General features: G+C 39.1%; 1 protein-coding gene across 2 annotated transcripts in view; it reads right to left on the minus strand.

The window, feature by feature from the left end:
- Window positions 1–7369: 7369 nt before the first annotated feature.
- SLC16A10 (solute carrier family 16 member 10) overlaps window positions 7370–15920 on the minus strand; it is a 125419-nt gene continuing 116868 nt past the window's right edge. For both annotated transcript variants that reach the window (XM_026511632.4, XM_026511633.4), the window contains exon 6: window positions 7370–15812. In XM_026511632.4, coding sequence (XP_026367417.1) covers window positions 15580–15812 — 233 coding nt within the window. In that variant the 3' untranslated portion in view covers window positions 7370–15579. The remainder of the gene's footprint in view (window positions 15813–15920) is intronic.

Here is a 15920-nt window from a genome sequence, read left to right on the forward strand (position 1 = left end):
TATGGCAAAACCATTAGCAAGTCTGGAGAACAAAGGAGAGGACTCCTCTTTTATGGGGAAAGGGAGAAGTTGGGAGAACTGTTATAAACAAAAAGTCCATTGGAGTAAAGTGGGAATTGAAAGTATAGTGGCTTTTCATTGGCTGAGTTGTGACAGTCTCTCACTGACTGGGCTGTTGCCAGAGGAGGAGGAAAACCTCTCTTCCTTCCTGCTAGGAAAGTAAGGTAGTATTTAGAAGTGGTACCCAACTTGCCCCATAGCAAGGTATGTCTCCTACTGTTGGATCTGCAGTTGACCACGAGTGGCAGGGCATGAGAGCTCCCCCTGCTGGCCCCCTGACTTCATTGTAAACAAAGTTTCATTCTGTTCATTTTTACACAAGTCATTTTCTATCTCATCCTGAACATAGTGACAGTTAAAGTTGTGCTGTCTCTGGATCCTGTTAAAATCCTCCTCTAGAGAATGTATGTTTGTTTAAACAGGCAATCAGCCTGGTTGAGTTCACATTACGGGTTTTGTATCACCTTCTGCGGGTGATGGTTTCAATCTCAGTTCAGTTTTCAAAGCCTCTGCTCTGTTGCTCTGGTCTGCCCTGAACATGTACCACTCAGGGGATAGTCTGAGATTTGGCCCATGATTTGACTGTTAGTTGACTTTGCTGGGCTGTGCTGCTTTGGGTCTCTTGCAGACAAGTGCAACTCAGCAGTGAACCTAAGACTTACAGTGGTCTCTACACAAGATTAGGAATCACCTTCTCTAACCCTGTCCTCTCCCTCCTCCCTAATCACTTTCCAACTCAGAGAGGACCCTTGTCTCAGTATCCCTGGATAGGGAGACAGGGTTTCTATCAGAGTGTTAGCTACGCATGCAGCCAAACAGTTCCCACATGGGGCCTCTCCTCAGGACAAAACCACAAGAAAAAAGAGGGGGAAAGGCCAGGAAACCCATCCCCTGGCAGGTGTCTTTTCCAAGTTGTGCCTCCCCTTCACAATCTTTTCACAGTCCTCAGGCAGTCGTTGTCTCTATTTTGTCATGAGTTTTTAGTTGTAATTAGTGGGAGAGATGGATGAAAGTAGGTTTATGATGCCAGAGCTATACCGGAACTATTCCTACCTTTAAGAATCTGCTTAGGCGTGGGGCACCTGGGTGGCTGTTGGTTGAGGGTCCGACTCTTGGTTTGGGCTCAGGTCATGATCTCAGGATCATGGGATTGAGCCCCGTGTGGAGCCCCAAGGCAGCTCAGCGTGGAGTCTGCTGGAGATTCTCCCCCTTGCTCTGCCCCTCCCCCGGCTCATGCTCTCTCTCTCTCTAAATAAATAAATAAATAAATAAATAAAATCTTTAAAAAAAAATCCACTTGGGTGTTACTTCCTCTAGCAAGCCTTTCCTGACCCTCCTCTCCCTCGAGGCTGTTGTAGTTCCGCTTCTTTGTGAATAATCCTAATGGTCCATCTACTGCTTCATACAGAACGTTCCTATTTATGTGTTGTCTTTCCTCCTATACTCAGAGTGTCTGAAGGGAAGGTACTGTGTGTTATTTATCCTTTAGCATAGTGCCTGGCACAAAGTGGGTCTTCAATAAATGTTTGCTGAATGTAGTAGACTTTCTCTGGTCACCCTACCCAAAAATCTGAATTCCTGTGTAGTTATGCCACTCCTCAATTTTCTTACACATTCTAGCTTGTATTATAAATACTTTAGAATTATCTTTAGTTTCATAGTAGAAGGTAACCTCAAAGTTTTGTGTCTCTATCTCCCCTGTAGCATTGTATTATATACTTAATAAATATTACTAAACTGAATTGAGGTTCAGTAAACTAATTTCAAAGTTAAAAGTTTTAATTCAAACTGATCAAACTTTGCAAACAAAAAACAAAAGACCTCCTCTAAATGGAAGGATCTACTTTCTAATTCTCCCTGTTTCACTCCTGAAAGCAGCAGGATACTTTGTCCAGTTGCCTCCAGAGGTCACTCATCACCTTTTAAGAAAAAAAAGTGTGGTGAAAACCTGTTTTGTGCAGGTTTCTCTTTAGGCTAATAGTGAGGATAAATTTTTTGTGTGAGATAATTCAGGAGAAATAAAAATGTTGATGGGCCATTTTTTCAGTTGAAAATATAGTTTTTTTTAAAGATTTACTTATTTGAGAGTGTGTGAGCAAGGGGAGGAACAGAGGGAGAGGGAGAGAATCTCAAGCAGACTCCCCACTGAGCTTGGAGCCCAACTCAGGCACACGGGGCTTGATTCCACAACCCGGAGATCACAACCTGAGCTGAAACTGAGTCCCAGCTCAACCACTGAGCCACCCAGGCACCCCTCAGTAAGATAACTTTTGTTTGCACTATGTACTTTGAAAAGTTCAAAATAATACTGAAAGGATTTGGCATGGGTATTTGATGGAATTTTTTTTATCTCATTAAAAATAAAAACTTAGGGGCACTTGGGTGGCTCAGTTGGTTAAATATCTGCCTTCGCTCAGGTCATGATCTTGGGGTCCTGGGATGCAGTCCCGCATCAGGCTGCATGCTGAGCAGAGAGCCTGCTTCCCCCTCTGCCTGATGTTCCCCCCACTCGTGCGCTCTCTCTCTCAAATAAATAAAATCTTTTCTAAAAACAAAAAAAAATTAAACCTTACTGATTTTTAAACTTCCTTTTTTTAAAAAATATAAACTTAGAATTTCCTGTAACTGGTTTCATTGTAACATTCAAGATTATAGGACTGTATGATCTGCCATTATAATGGTCTCCTATGCTGTTTTGATAAGATACAATCTTTGGCTTACTGTACTGCTATTAGCCAAAATTGACTTATCAAGAGAATAAAAACAAAGCAACACAAAGTGAGAGATTGGCTACTGTAGTCTCAAATAGAAATAGACTAAAATGTCTTAAAGTACTAACTGCTTCAGGAGCAATTAGAGTCATCTGCATTTAAAAAAAAAGGGGGGGGGAACTACTTTAGGGCTTTAAGGGCTCAGTGAGAGATACAATCTTCCTCCTCTGTGGGCAGAGGCATCAAGGTGGCCACTTACCCAGGGCTGGATGCCACTTTGCCCTGGAGCGAAGCCATTCTGGTTTAATCCCTGCCATCTAATACCACACTGGCTACCATCTGCTTGGGAAAAGTCCAACACCTTTGCAGAAATCCCACAATGCCTGGGACTGTTGTGTTGCTAAACCAGGAACAAACACCAATAGCAGGTTTGGGTTTTTTTTTTTTTTTTAATTTCTATGCAAACCATTTAAAAGCCCACCTGTTCATTGATTTTTAGTCTGTGCCATGCATAGATGTAACAGTGAAAAAAGCAGACGAAAGTTCTTGCCTTCCTGGACGGGGTAGAAAATGAACAAATGCATCTGTAATGTATCGATAGTGATCAGTCCCCTAAAGAAAAATAAAGCAGAATAAAGGGGATAGCGAGTGATGGAAAGGGGTTATTTTCAATTAAGGTAGTGTTGGGGAGGGCGCCTGTGAGTGACATTTGAACCAAGCATTAAATGAAGTGAGGGAACCAGCCCTGCTCGAAGAGCATGCCAGAAAGAACAGCAGGTACAAGGATCCGGTAGCCAGGGGCGCCTGGGTGGCACAGCGGTTAAGCGTCTGCCTTCGGCTCAGGGCGTGATCCCGGCGTTATGGGATCGAGCCCCACATCAGGCTCCTCCGCTATGAGCCTGCTTCTTCCTCTCCCACTCCCCCTGCTTGTGTTCCCTCTCTCGCTGGCTGTCTCTATCTGTCAAATAAATAAATAAAATCTTAAAAAAAAAAAAAAAAAAAGGATCCGGTAGCCAGAGTGAGCTTGGTGTGTGTGAGAAATGAAAAGGCCAGCATGGCTGGAGCAGAGTGAAGGGAAGGTTGGTAGAAAATGAGAGCGCAAGCAGGGTTCTGGTTGCATGGGACTTACATGAAGGGTTTTCCAGATGTGTGGGGAGAATACAGTAGAGAAGAGCAGGATGGAGAGCAGAGAGAGCTGCGTTTTAATAGTTCTTTAACAAAGTTGTTGTAACCAAAACTAGGAAATAAAAAGAGTCACTGAAAAGTTCCATTGTAGACATCTAGAAAGAATTGAGAGTGAACCCTAGATCAGTGAAGGAATAATTTAATAAAGTCTGAGGTAAACAAATTAGTCAGCACCTTGATCTTGGACTTCCCAGCCTTTGGAACCGTGAAAAATAAATTCCGTTGTTTCAGACACCCAGCCTGTGGTAGTTAGTTATGGCAGCCCAAGCTGGCTAAAATAAAATCTTTCATAATGTTTTGTGTTTTTAATGCAGGTAACAACTCTTCATGGTAATACCTGAATTGTTATAACTGAGTATTTTCTCTTATATTCAAATATTTTAAATATAAATGGATTATTAAACCTAAAAAGAAGCCCTATTTGGTTAGTAGAACATAGTAAATCCAATTAATAATAAAGATAAAAATCAGTATATGGGTGCTGTCATTTAGAGAAGGTGAAAAGAGGAAAAGAGATGGAGAGAGAGAGAGAACGATGAATGAATAAGACAGATGGGCTACTCAGGCTAGACCCCAAGATCAAGTCTCTTCAGAGATCAACTTTCCAAGGTTATGAATTCAACTGTTAGTTCACCTAGAGCTGCTCAGTTCCCAGAAAACTGACTCATGACCAGACCCAAAGATGCTGATCTGTAAACCAAGTGATATGCCCTGTATCTAGTGTTCCCAAGGCGCCCTTTCCCGGTGAGTTGGTTATTTGGACCAATCTGGACATCAAATGATAGGTTAAGTGGAGGTCAGAAGACTAAAGCCCACAGGCCACATCTGGCCACATCCTGTTTTTGTAAATAAAGTTTTACTGGAACACAGCCACACATATTTATTTACACATTATCTATGGTCCGGTTTTGCACTACAGTAACCGAACTGAGTAGCTGTGAAAGAGACTTCATGACCCGAAAAGTCTGAAATAATTACCATCTGGCCCTTTACAGAAAAAGTTTGTTGACCACTACATTTCAAGTTTTTCTATTATAGCAAAAAATTGAGGAGAAGGAACTTATATATGCCCTTTAACTGTAGAACCAGGGGCGCCTGGGTAGCGCAGTCGTTAAGCGTCTGCCTTCGGCTCAGGGCGTGATCCCGGCGTTCCGGGATCGAGTCCCACATCAGGCTCCCTGCTCTGTTGGGAGCCTGCGTCTTCCTCTCCCACTCCCCCTGCTGTGTTCCCTCTCTCGCTGGCTGTCTCTCTGTCACATAAATAAAATCTTAAAAAAAAAAAAAAAGAACTGTAGAACCAGATAAATTGCCACTTTCTACTGTCAGGCTTATTTTTTGGTTGTATTAGCAAAATCAGAATCCTGGAAGTGTTGGGGATGTAGTGATAAATTCCTATTCTCTAATGCTCTTTTTAAAAATACCCTTGAAAACAAATAAAATAAAAATAAAAATACCCTTGGCTTCCGAATTCCTAGTCTTCCCATCAGTTCAGCCCTGATAATTAGGATTTAAAATTTCTATCTTTTCTTTCAGGGAGATGACCTAGACCTGTCTGAGATTTAGATTGTGCCCTAGTCTCATCAGCAGTATCTTTATAACTCCTTACTGTAGTGTATTATTTTCGCAGATTCCCACAGATCTTATTTATGGCCTTTTCTAAATGGATGGAAAGAAATGAGACAGTAGCTGCAGGGGGCACATGGGTTTAAAAAGAGGTCTTTTCTTCCCCAAGATGGGAGAAATAATAGCATGTATGTATGCTGGTGGAAATGATCCAGGAGAGAGGGAAAAATTGATATAAAAGACAGTTAAGGAAGCTGGAAGTGTCTAATTTGCAGGATGGGAGATGTAGGGGCAACTAGTGAGCTGAATATTCAGAGAGCTGTTCGGATATTTTTAGATCCCAGGAGTAAGAGTAGGGAACAGAGTGAAGAGGGAACAGACGTGGTAGGCTGAGAGGGAGTGGGGAATGGGAGGGACGGAGTCAACAGGAAGAGCTCAGAGTTGAAGAGTGAGCCAAATGGAAGTGACAAAGAGGAAATAAAGTGATCATAAGTCACAATAAAAGAGAGGGATGAGGTTAAAGATTTCAAAGATGAAGCCATTTCCAGAGATGACAAGGTGGTTCCAAGTGTTGCTGTTGAGTGTGAGAGGACATAAAGTTGCTCCACATGAATACTGAGCACTGGACCAAAAGCCATTTGCTGGAGTAACGGACAGAAGTACGAGAGTGACCAGGGAGGTCCCAGATGCCTGCAACAAGGACAGGTGGTTAAGCTGAGTGGCGTGAGTGTGGAAGCAAAGGGCCCAGCTATGGAGGAAACCACTATTTGGGGTAGGGGTAGTGAGCTTCCTATCCCTGAAAGAGTTCAAGAAGGCACTTGTGACTCAAGGATTTAAAAAAAGAACTCTTAGATTTGTTAGTTGGAGATTTGAGAACTTTCCATGTTACGTCTGATACTGTAATTATTTGATTTGAGCTATATCTCTAGAAAAGTTAGATTTCCTATATACATTAGAATTCCTTTTTTTCTATAAAAATTATTTTCCCAGGAGAGTGAATTTTATCCCACTTAGGATCAGTAACAATTTCTCATATCCAGTCTCTCCTGGTTCTCTGAAAAGCCCTCGAGAGGCCTGCACATTTTTGCCTCTATGCGCAGGCATGTCAATAATTATTGGAGTTGGGACACCTGGGTGGCTCAGTCAGTTAAGCATCTGCTTTCAGCTCAGGTCATGATCCTGGAGTCCTGAGATCAAGCCCCGTGTCGGGCTCTCTGCTCGGCCGGGAGTCTGCTTCTCCCTCTGCATCCCCCCGCAACCCCCTGCTCATGCTCTCTCTCACTCTCAAATAAAATATTTTTATAAATAAATAAATAAATATTGAAATAAATGATATATCACAATTCCACATTCTTGAGTTTAATGTATAAAATCTCTTTAGCACCATTAAAGGAAACTGATGATTTGCTCTGTGGTTAGGGCATATCCAATAATAAACGTGCTCTGACTGCAGAGTCAATTTCTCTCTCAGCGGGTATCCACCAAAATTCTAGCCTGGTTCTTGATCATCCGCTGAAACTGTCAGTGACTCAGGGGTCCCAAGTAACAGCTGAAGGCAACAAACTTCACCAGTTTAAGTAAAACAGTAATGCAAGTCAAACTACAACAAAGGAGTCGCAAAGAGAATCATTTTTGGACCCTCCAGTGCTCTGGGATCATTTCTGTCCCTGTCACTTGTCCAGGAGAGAGAACGACAGCCAAGCACGCTTGGAAAACACATATGCAGCTTAACAAGCACACAGCTTATTTTTCTTTCATTCAACACAGACGGTTTCCTTCACTTCAGTAAGTTCTCCTTCCCTCAGCTCCCCAGGGAATTCCATAAATATAATCACAAAGCCTCATAGAAATGTGCTAAAAGTTGTTTATTGTATTTACTGAGAATACCATGTTGTTCCACAGTAAAGTGATTTTATTCTCCAAATGATTACAAAGCTCTTTCCATTAAAAATGTTTTGGTTATCTCTATGAAACTGCGCATTACAAAAAATCAATTATAAAGTACACTCTTTAAAAAGAAAAAAACATTTTTTAAAGGCAAGTACTAAAATACTGCATACTGATCAAACCCAGCATAATTATTTCACATAGTGATCTATATTTAAGCAACTATTGTGCCAAAAACGGCATCCTGCATGGGCAGAGAAGCAGGGCCATGCTGCGGCATACGGCGTGCACTTGGAATAATTTGGTTTTGATGTCTAAGATATAGCATGTTTTTCTAACTTTGAAAATATGCAAATAATTTAAAATTACCTTTCAGATGAACATTAAAATAAGTTGACATGAAAAATGTCATATTATATGAGGAGATACTTAAAATATCCAAGCTCTCTCTTAATACTGTAGGGTTCTGTTTGTTGTAGCTATCATTTTCAGGCTAAAATAAACTGATAGGAGAACAAACTGACAAAATGCAAATTGATCAAGCATTGCACAGTGCTTTGGGAATCTTACAGTTCTCAAACCACATAAATTAAGTTACATCAGAAGTTAGTAAAGGGATATTTAATCTCACTGTACAGTAACTTCTGATTAACAAGCCCCCATTCTCCCTTCCACATATAACTCATGTTGACAGTAGTAAGGAGTTATCATTAGTTAACAGAGAATCCAGTATACTCTAGTAGATTCTAAATGTATTCCTAATTTCCTAGAGTGTATCATTTTCCTAATTTAGATTTATAAAATCCTCATAGAGTTAAGGGAATCTATAAAAGCAGGATTAAATAAAATCCTGTTGTCCTCACTTCATCAGAATCCTACTCACAAGACAGTAAGACTCAGAGACCCACGTGGGATTTTAGGTGGGTGTCATACAGTCGGCCACAACCATGATGCTGATAACCCAGAATAAATCATAGTTCTGAGATTTGCTCAGACTGACCCGGATCAAAGACTTCAATTTTACTAATTTAAGTCTTTATGTTAAATCTGAAAGATGAACAATGATACTTTCGATGAGAATTTTTTTAATGTAACTCATTATCCAAGTTTTAAGACTGATGACTCCCCTAACTCTAATTTTAGCCTGAAAATAGCTTAAAATATCCACTTAAACAAGCTCACTAGAAAGCTGTTCTGTACATACGTAAATATATATATACAATAAAAAATATATACAACTTTCTATACACCCTCAGAGTTACAGAATACTTTGAATAGCTAACTTTGTGCTAGAAACATTGACAAGGGACTTATTTTTATTTTTTAATTGAGATATAACTGACATATAACATTGAGTGGGACTTTTTCCTTAAAGTTACTACCTTGGGGGGGCATATTCATTACTAAGTTTTCATTTGGTGATCATTTTCTTATCAGCTTCATACTTTAAAGCTTTACGTGTTAATGAAAATTATATACCTCTAAGTAGATTTCGGAACTCAATTGCTTTTTAGGTGAGGTTTTTTCCTTATACGTACATACAAAATACAACATACATAATACTGCTCGATCTACACATTTCCTATTGTGATATATATACTTAAAAAGAAAAATAATTTTGAAAGGAACATGAAATTTAGCACCAATTTTGACCTAATTTTTCTTTGGCAGGAAAAAAAGGCACCAAATATATAGACTGCTCATTGCATGGGGTCAAAAAGTAAGCACTCATGAAACCCTCAGTCCCTGAAATACTATCCAATATAGAATGAATTATGAAAGATCCTCTGACCCATTAACTTTCTAGTATATTAGAATATACTACAGAAGACTACATTTAGGGACGAGCATAACAGAAAATGTTTGTGTGTTTACCCACATTTAAAATATTTAACAAATTGACTCTTCTAATAATGGACAGATATTAAAAAGTATTATTTGGTAAAAAATAAAAGTCATATATCAGAGGCTCCAAAATAGTGTCACAGATTTCATTTGATTTCCAAAAGTTATTTTATACTGATAGTTCCTACCACACACAGGGTTAGTGACGTTCAACTCCAAAATCCTCTTCTTACAGCACTCATACTGAAAGGCCAGAAACATCTTTAATTAGATGGGGTTAACTCCTCCACCACAGCCACACTCAAGGACAGCATTTTTTTAAAACTCCAGTGAGACAAAAGTTCATTGCCACGATCCCTGTTCACTAGGAAAGGGGTGCCTCTTGCAGGAGTTTCACACGTAAGCTGTAAGGTTAAGACACAAGCATATCATCTGTTGTCAGTGATTATCCACTTGCCTGCCAAAGAAAACAAATGAAAAACAAGGCTTCATCGTCAAGCTGCCAGTATAGTTTGAAAAGCCACTGGTGAAACATTTTAGTAAGTGTTCGTTATTATATATAGATTGTAAATTTCTTCAGCTTTCCTGCTTCAGATGATCCACAGGCCACATTAGTTAATACTCCTTTTTTGTTTTTCTTATATCTACTTATCAGAACAAAGCACTTAAGAAATTTTACTGATATTTTGGCCCCTTTACTACTGGCACTCCCTTGCCTTTTAATCTGAGAGTCACTGTTAGCTCCTTTCTGATTAAGCAAGAATTGATTACGCTGGGCTTTTAATTGGACACCGAAAGCTGAGGTAGGTGGACTGTCATGATCAAGTACTTAGGAAAGGTTTTATTTCATTCCCAACGTCTAACACACTAACAAAAAATTGAAATCTTGTTTTGTAAATGAGGTAGCCTCCTGTATTACATGCCAAGAAAATAGTACCGTGGGAGCTCTCCTTGAATATATAGAGATCAAGATGCTTAATGTTTATTATTGAAAAATTGGCAAGGTAAGTAAACCAGATCCCAGGTTTCAAGGTTTCTTTGAGTGATTCAAAGATGTGGCAATGAATTGTTTCATGGGTCTTGGTTGTCTCAGGAGGAGTCATCTAAAGCCATCGGATTAAGTCCACATTTACGTAAGTTCAGGAATTGTGGTTGTTTAAGTTGTAGGTGGGTTTCATATTTGCTGTGGGCATTTGGCCCTTTATTTTTGAGATTGTCACCTATCACTCTACAGGGTATTTATAAAACAAAGCATTAGTGTCTGCCAACAAATAAACTGATAAAAAGGGCTGTGACTCTAAAATTATAGTGAGCCCACAAGCTGTCTATTGTTGCTCTCCATCTTGTTATTCTTTGCCCCACGAACCATTCTCAAACTCAGCTCCAGATGGTCTTTTTATTTCCTTTACGCCTAAGTATCAACAAAAATCAGTGAGTGTAATACGAGCAGAATTAATGATTGCCAGTCAAATAGAGTAGCAAGCCTTCCTTCTCTGCTGTGTTATTTCACATTAATCCACATCACCATTACAAATGGCAAACTTGTTCTTCTGTTTTAGTAACAAGGTAAAAATTTTGTGTTTTTAAGAGTTAATTTAACTGTGATGGTGATACTTTTTCTATTAGCCAAGATACTACTTGTCTTTCAAATTAAAGAATATAAATGTAAAATAAGAACGTTTCACTTCCTTCTCCTTTTCACACATTGGAAAAAGCAACAATTTTCAGCCTAATGCAAACATTGCTCCTTAATGTTTATGCCAGTAACAATGAAGTTTTCAGTGTTAGAAATTTCCTAAGGAGTTTTAAAACTAAAATTGTTTACATGTTTTTTAATTGGAATTAATTAACATATCCTTTCCACTTGTATATCCAGACTCTGGGAATTTACTCTAACACCATTCACCATAAAGTATAACACAGCCTGGGGCGCCTGGGTGGCACGGTGGTTAAGCGTCTGCCTTCGGCTCAGGGCGTGATCCCGGCGTTACGGGATCGAGCCCCACGTCAGGCTCCTCCACTATGAGCCTGCTTCTTCCTCTCCCACTCCCCCTGCTTGTGTTCCCTCTCTCGCTGGCTGTCTCTATCTCTGTCAAATAAATAAATAAAATCTTAAAAAAAAAAAAAGTATAACACAGCCTAAGGCAGATTCATTAGGAACCGCATCTGAGGGGCCCACTACATTCCAAACCATCCTCCACGATGTGCTCTCAGGACCAAGATTTAGCGAAACTTTAATAGAATATGAAAATCAAAGTAAAAAATTATGCCCTCCGAAAATACTCATGTTAAGAACTTGACAGTCTTTTCTCTGAAAGCATTACCTTAAACATTTAAATAAAGTTTTACATATTAGCACAAAAGATGCCAGTTACATGAAACATATTACTTCCTTCCCAGATTTTAATCACATAATTAAATCATGTTTTCAATGTAGACCAATAGAACTCTAAGTTCAAGGCTGAGAGCAAGCCGTTCACCAGGTTACGTGGAATCGCCTGGGCTTCCACCCTCTGAAGCCATAGGGACCAGTAAGCAGGGCAGCTAAGCAGCCAGTGGAACTAAGCAAGGAGGTTAATGGACTCCTCAGCAGGTTTTTGAAGGATAGGGGGAAGTAAAGAAAGAATGATAAGGAGAATGAGAACAGGAAGAGCAAGCAAAAGAGACATAAGAAAGAGTGGGAAAGTGCACTGCCCGGAACGCCCCTCAGTGCCACTCACGCTGGACGTGGCCTGCCCCTGATCACTGCATTTTCTATTCAGTTTTCCATTGATTTAACAACAAACGTCATCCGGACATAAAGTGGTTTACAGTGCAGTTAAAAGGATTAGAATTACCAGAAGTAAAAACAAACCTGTGTTTACTTTACAACTAAGTGTACATTAAAGTGTAGAAAGTTGAAGCTAACCGAGTTTGCTTCATACTTGCGCAGAGCCCATGGGATCTTCTGCAAACACGTATAAACAAATACTGTGGATTGGGAAGTACAAATGAAGTCCTGCTTCTGTTTATGAATAGAATTTGAAGCTTAACGCAGGCACTATGCAATCTCCAGTGGACATTACAAGTCTCTTAGTAGGACTGTAGACTTAGGATTGCAACTGTGATCAAAGAAATTTATAATTTTGAATGAAGTATCAATCTGGGTGGTTTATTATTACTGAAACGGATGGATACCAAGAGTATCTACTGCAATACAATTTAAAATGTTTCTGGAAGATCCATGGGTATCTGTTACAATAGTATCTGATTCAGAGTCTCTGTAAAGAGGAATAATTGCTCCCCTTATATTGTTGGCCTCAAATGCTAGAACCTTTTGAATGTGAGAATTTGCTGAGTTTTATCAGAATTAGGACGATGAGATAGAAGGCAGAGTTCTGACTCTATTCTTTTCCTCTCGAGTGCTAGATTGAACAAAAAAATTTAGGCCCACCGGGTCACTTTATTGCAAATAGTAACACTGCAGAAATTAGAAAGGATTTACTCTGAAAGATTAGGTAACGTTTCTTGGTCCAAAACACAAATCCTTATGAATATTAGTATTTTTCATTTTCTAAGTTTGCATAACTTTCAGAACTTCAGACTTCTAGAACTTTTTGTACCAAACATGTTATGAAATATACATTTTATAGAATTTAGCATCTTTTATACTCTTAAACTTTGTATTATTACAGCAAAGAACACTCCATAACAATCTATTATAGTGGAGCTTTTTCAGTATCATAGAACCTGTTTAATTCATTCCATCTGACTGAAAACTGCATGTGTAATACTGTACATGAACACAGTATTCTGAGATCTAAGTTTTATTATAAATACTTCAGCTACTTTGCTTTTTTTTTTTTTTTAAGTAATCTCCACGCTCCTACTAATGACCCTGAGATCAACACCTGAGCTGAGATCAAGAGTCCGAGGCTTAACCAACTGTGCCACCCAGGTGCCCCACTCTTTGCTCTTTGGAACCTAACCAAGCGAGATCGAGTCTTTGAGTTTCATAGTATTACTTTTTTTTTTCCTTTCTAAAATCAGCCAAATTTTGAAAGGGAAACATTTTGGGGATCTTTACAGAGTAAATTTTCTCTATTAGAACTCTTTCTGTAAAATTGGCAGGGGCAAGCGACAAGTCTTAGGAGTCTGTGCTAAAACTATAAAACATTTTATAATGGCAGGTTTGATGACTGGTCTTAGTTGTAAGTTTTTGCTGATCTCACAAGCACTGATTTTAATGAGGAAATAATGTATTATATAATTAGGCATGAATAAATGAAGAACCGAAAAATATATTATCATTTCTAAGTCTTTTTTTTTTTTTTAAGAGCATGTGTGCTTGGGGAGGAGGGGCAGAGGGTGGGGAGAGTGAGAGAATCTCAAGCGGACTCCACACCCAGCGTGGAGCCTGATGTGGGGCTTGAACTCATGACCCTGAGATGGTGACCTGAGCTGAAATCAAGAGTTGGTCACTTAACTGACTGAGCCACCCAGGTGCCCTTCTAAGTATTTTCCAAAAGTTTAAAATATGAAAGGGCAGAATGGTCAAAATATAGTTGTTTTTTAAGCGACATAACCTTCCAAAAAAACAAATTACCCAAGTTTCCTAAATATGAAATATAGAAGTACTAAAAGTTACAACCATGTGTATGTCGTGGTAAACTGCTGAATGTCTTCACAATCAAAAATCATTTAAAATCCTATTAAAAATAAGTTGCACATTTAGCATTCCTACTCCGAACTTCTGGGTTTTCTAGCTGTTTAATTAACCACCTCACTTCCCTCTAGCCCCCTATGTGGCCTGTCCCCCCCCCCCCCAACTACAAATCCATATGCTCTTCAGGTTTCTACATCCTCAGCTAAAGACAAAGAAAGAAGAGAAGCTGGAAAGAAAAGTAGGGAGATAAAAGATTAAGCTTCTGGCCTTCCAGAGAAATTCAAAACAGATGGCTCCTGGAGGTGCTTTAGGAAAAGATTGCATTCTTCCCAGGTGAACAAGCTACATTGGAGAAGCTCTAATACACATTTATACTTAGGATTTAAATATACTTTGCATATTATTAACTTTCAAAGACATAAATAAGAAACATGTACTAAAATATAATTTCAGGATGAGGAAAGTGTTCCTATTTTTGTAGAAGAGTATATATAGGTCATGGCATGACTTTGGTTTTAATTTTAGGTCTTTAAAATTTTAGTAGCTTTCATACAAGTGTCTTTGCATAAATGGAAAAAATACTGGGCATGTTAATGTGGAGCGTGCAGGATAAATACCAATGAGTGCAAATTTTTGCCAGAAAGTTTTATAAATACAGAAGTTGTTTCTCTTTATAAGTGCTTTTAACCTTTCAAGACCAATTAATTTTATAAACCAATTTGAGCAATTGTTTCTATCAGAAATATTTTCTGCATGAATACAAAGATTTTCTTCCCGTTTGTACCTGAAACTGCAACTTGATAACATACTCAGTAAGACTCCGTGGAAATGTCAAGTCCTCGTGCTAACAAATCCCGAAGTGAGAAAAATGCTACGTTAAAATGGCCAGAATCTCTTTCATTCATTCTATTTCACTTTATTGTTTCACTTTAAACAAGTTCAGAAATTTGGGGAGTTTCTGGCTACTTGAGTAAAACACACTGCAAAGCGAAAGGGAACAAAGGTGAATGGAAGAAATGCGCCTCCTGAATTGCTCCGCCTTATGACCAGGACCCCTCCCGTGTCACGCACTGCATCTGAACACAGTGCTACCATCTGCTCCCAGAAGCGCCCCGACACCGGAGCAAGGCAGAATCACTTAATTTCAGATCTTGTGTAACAGCAGGCAAGCAGCTTTAACACAGACTTGAGGTTTAGGTAGATCTGACATTATCTAGAATCCAGGCTTAAATCTTGTAAAAAGTTTCCAAATAGCAGAAGAAATTAAAACAGAGATACCAAAATTAAAAACATCACATGAGACAACAAACAGTATTTCCAGTCCTAACCAAACTGCAACCCTTCCATTATAGCTTGAGGTATTTTTAAATATTTGTACAAGCTTATTAGCCTTCACAGTTTCTAGAGTTGCTTTTTACTGAGATAGTGTCAATGCTCACAATATTTGACTTCCCGCCGTATTTTTCATATACCAGAGTCTCTGTCCCCACACTCATGGAAATATCAGACAGCTAGCTATTCAGTGGCAGAAAATGGTTCTTGTAGTAATAAGGGTTCTAGTTCCCAATTATTGTGCTATTCATAGGGTGTAATTAAAAAAATAAGAAATTTGCAATTTATATAAAAGGAAAACTTGCTTAAACTTCTGAAAGCAAGCTCAGTCTGGTGGAGGTATTTAAGACATTAAATAACAGAGTCAGATTCTTTCTTAAAGATTCCAGGTGAGCTCGACAGCAGAGAGTTCTGATTATCCAACATTTTCTCCATCTTTTCTCCTCCAGTGGTTTTATCAATCTCTCTTTGCTTCTTACTGTGGATCCAGGGGATAAAACAAAGGACAGCACCTCCAATAAGGGGGGGGATTCCAGCGAGGTAGAATGCCACGTCATAGGAGCCTAGCTTGTCACGAAGTAATCCTGGGAAGGGAAAAAACTGTCACCGAGAGAGAACAAGTGTGGCTCTTAGAGGTCTCAGATCAGTCACACATTTCTAAGGAAATGGGTCTGAAGTATAAACCTTTTCTG

This window comes from Ursus arctos, unplaced genomic scaffold (genome assembly GCF_023065955.2).
Source record: "Ursus arctos isolate Adak ecotype North America unplaced genomic scaffold, UrsArc2.0 scaffold_13, whole genome shotgun sequence".
In the NCBI taxonomy this organism is placed as follows: domain Eukaryota; kingdom Metazoa; phylum Chordata; class Mammalia; order Carnivora; family Ursidae; genus Ursus; species Ursus arctos.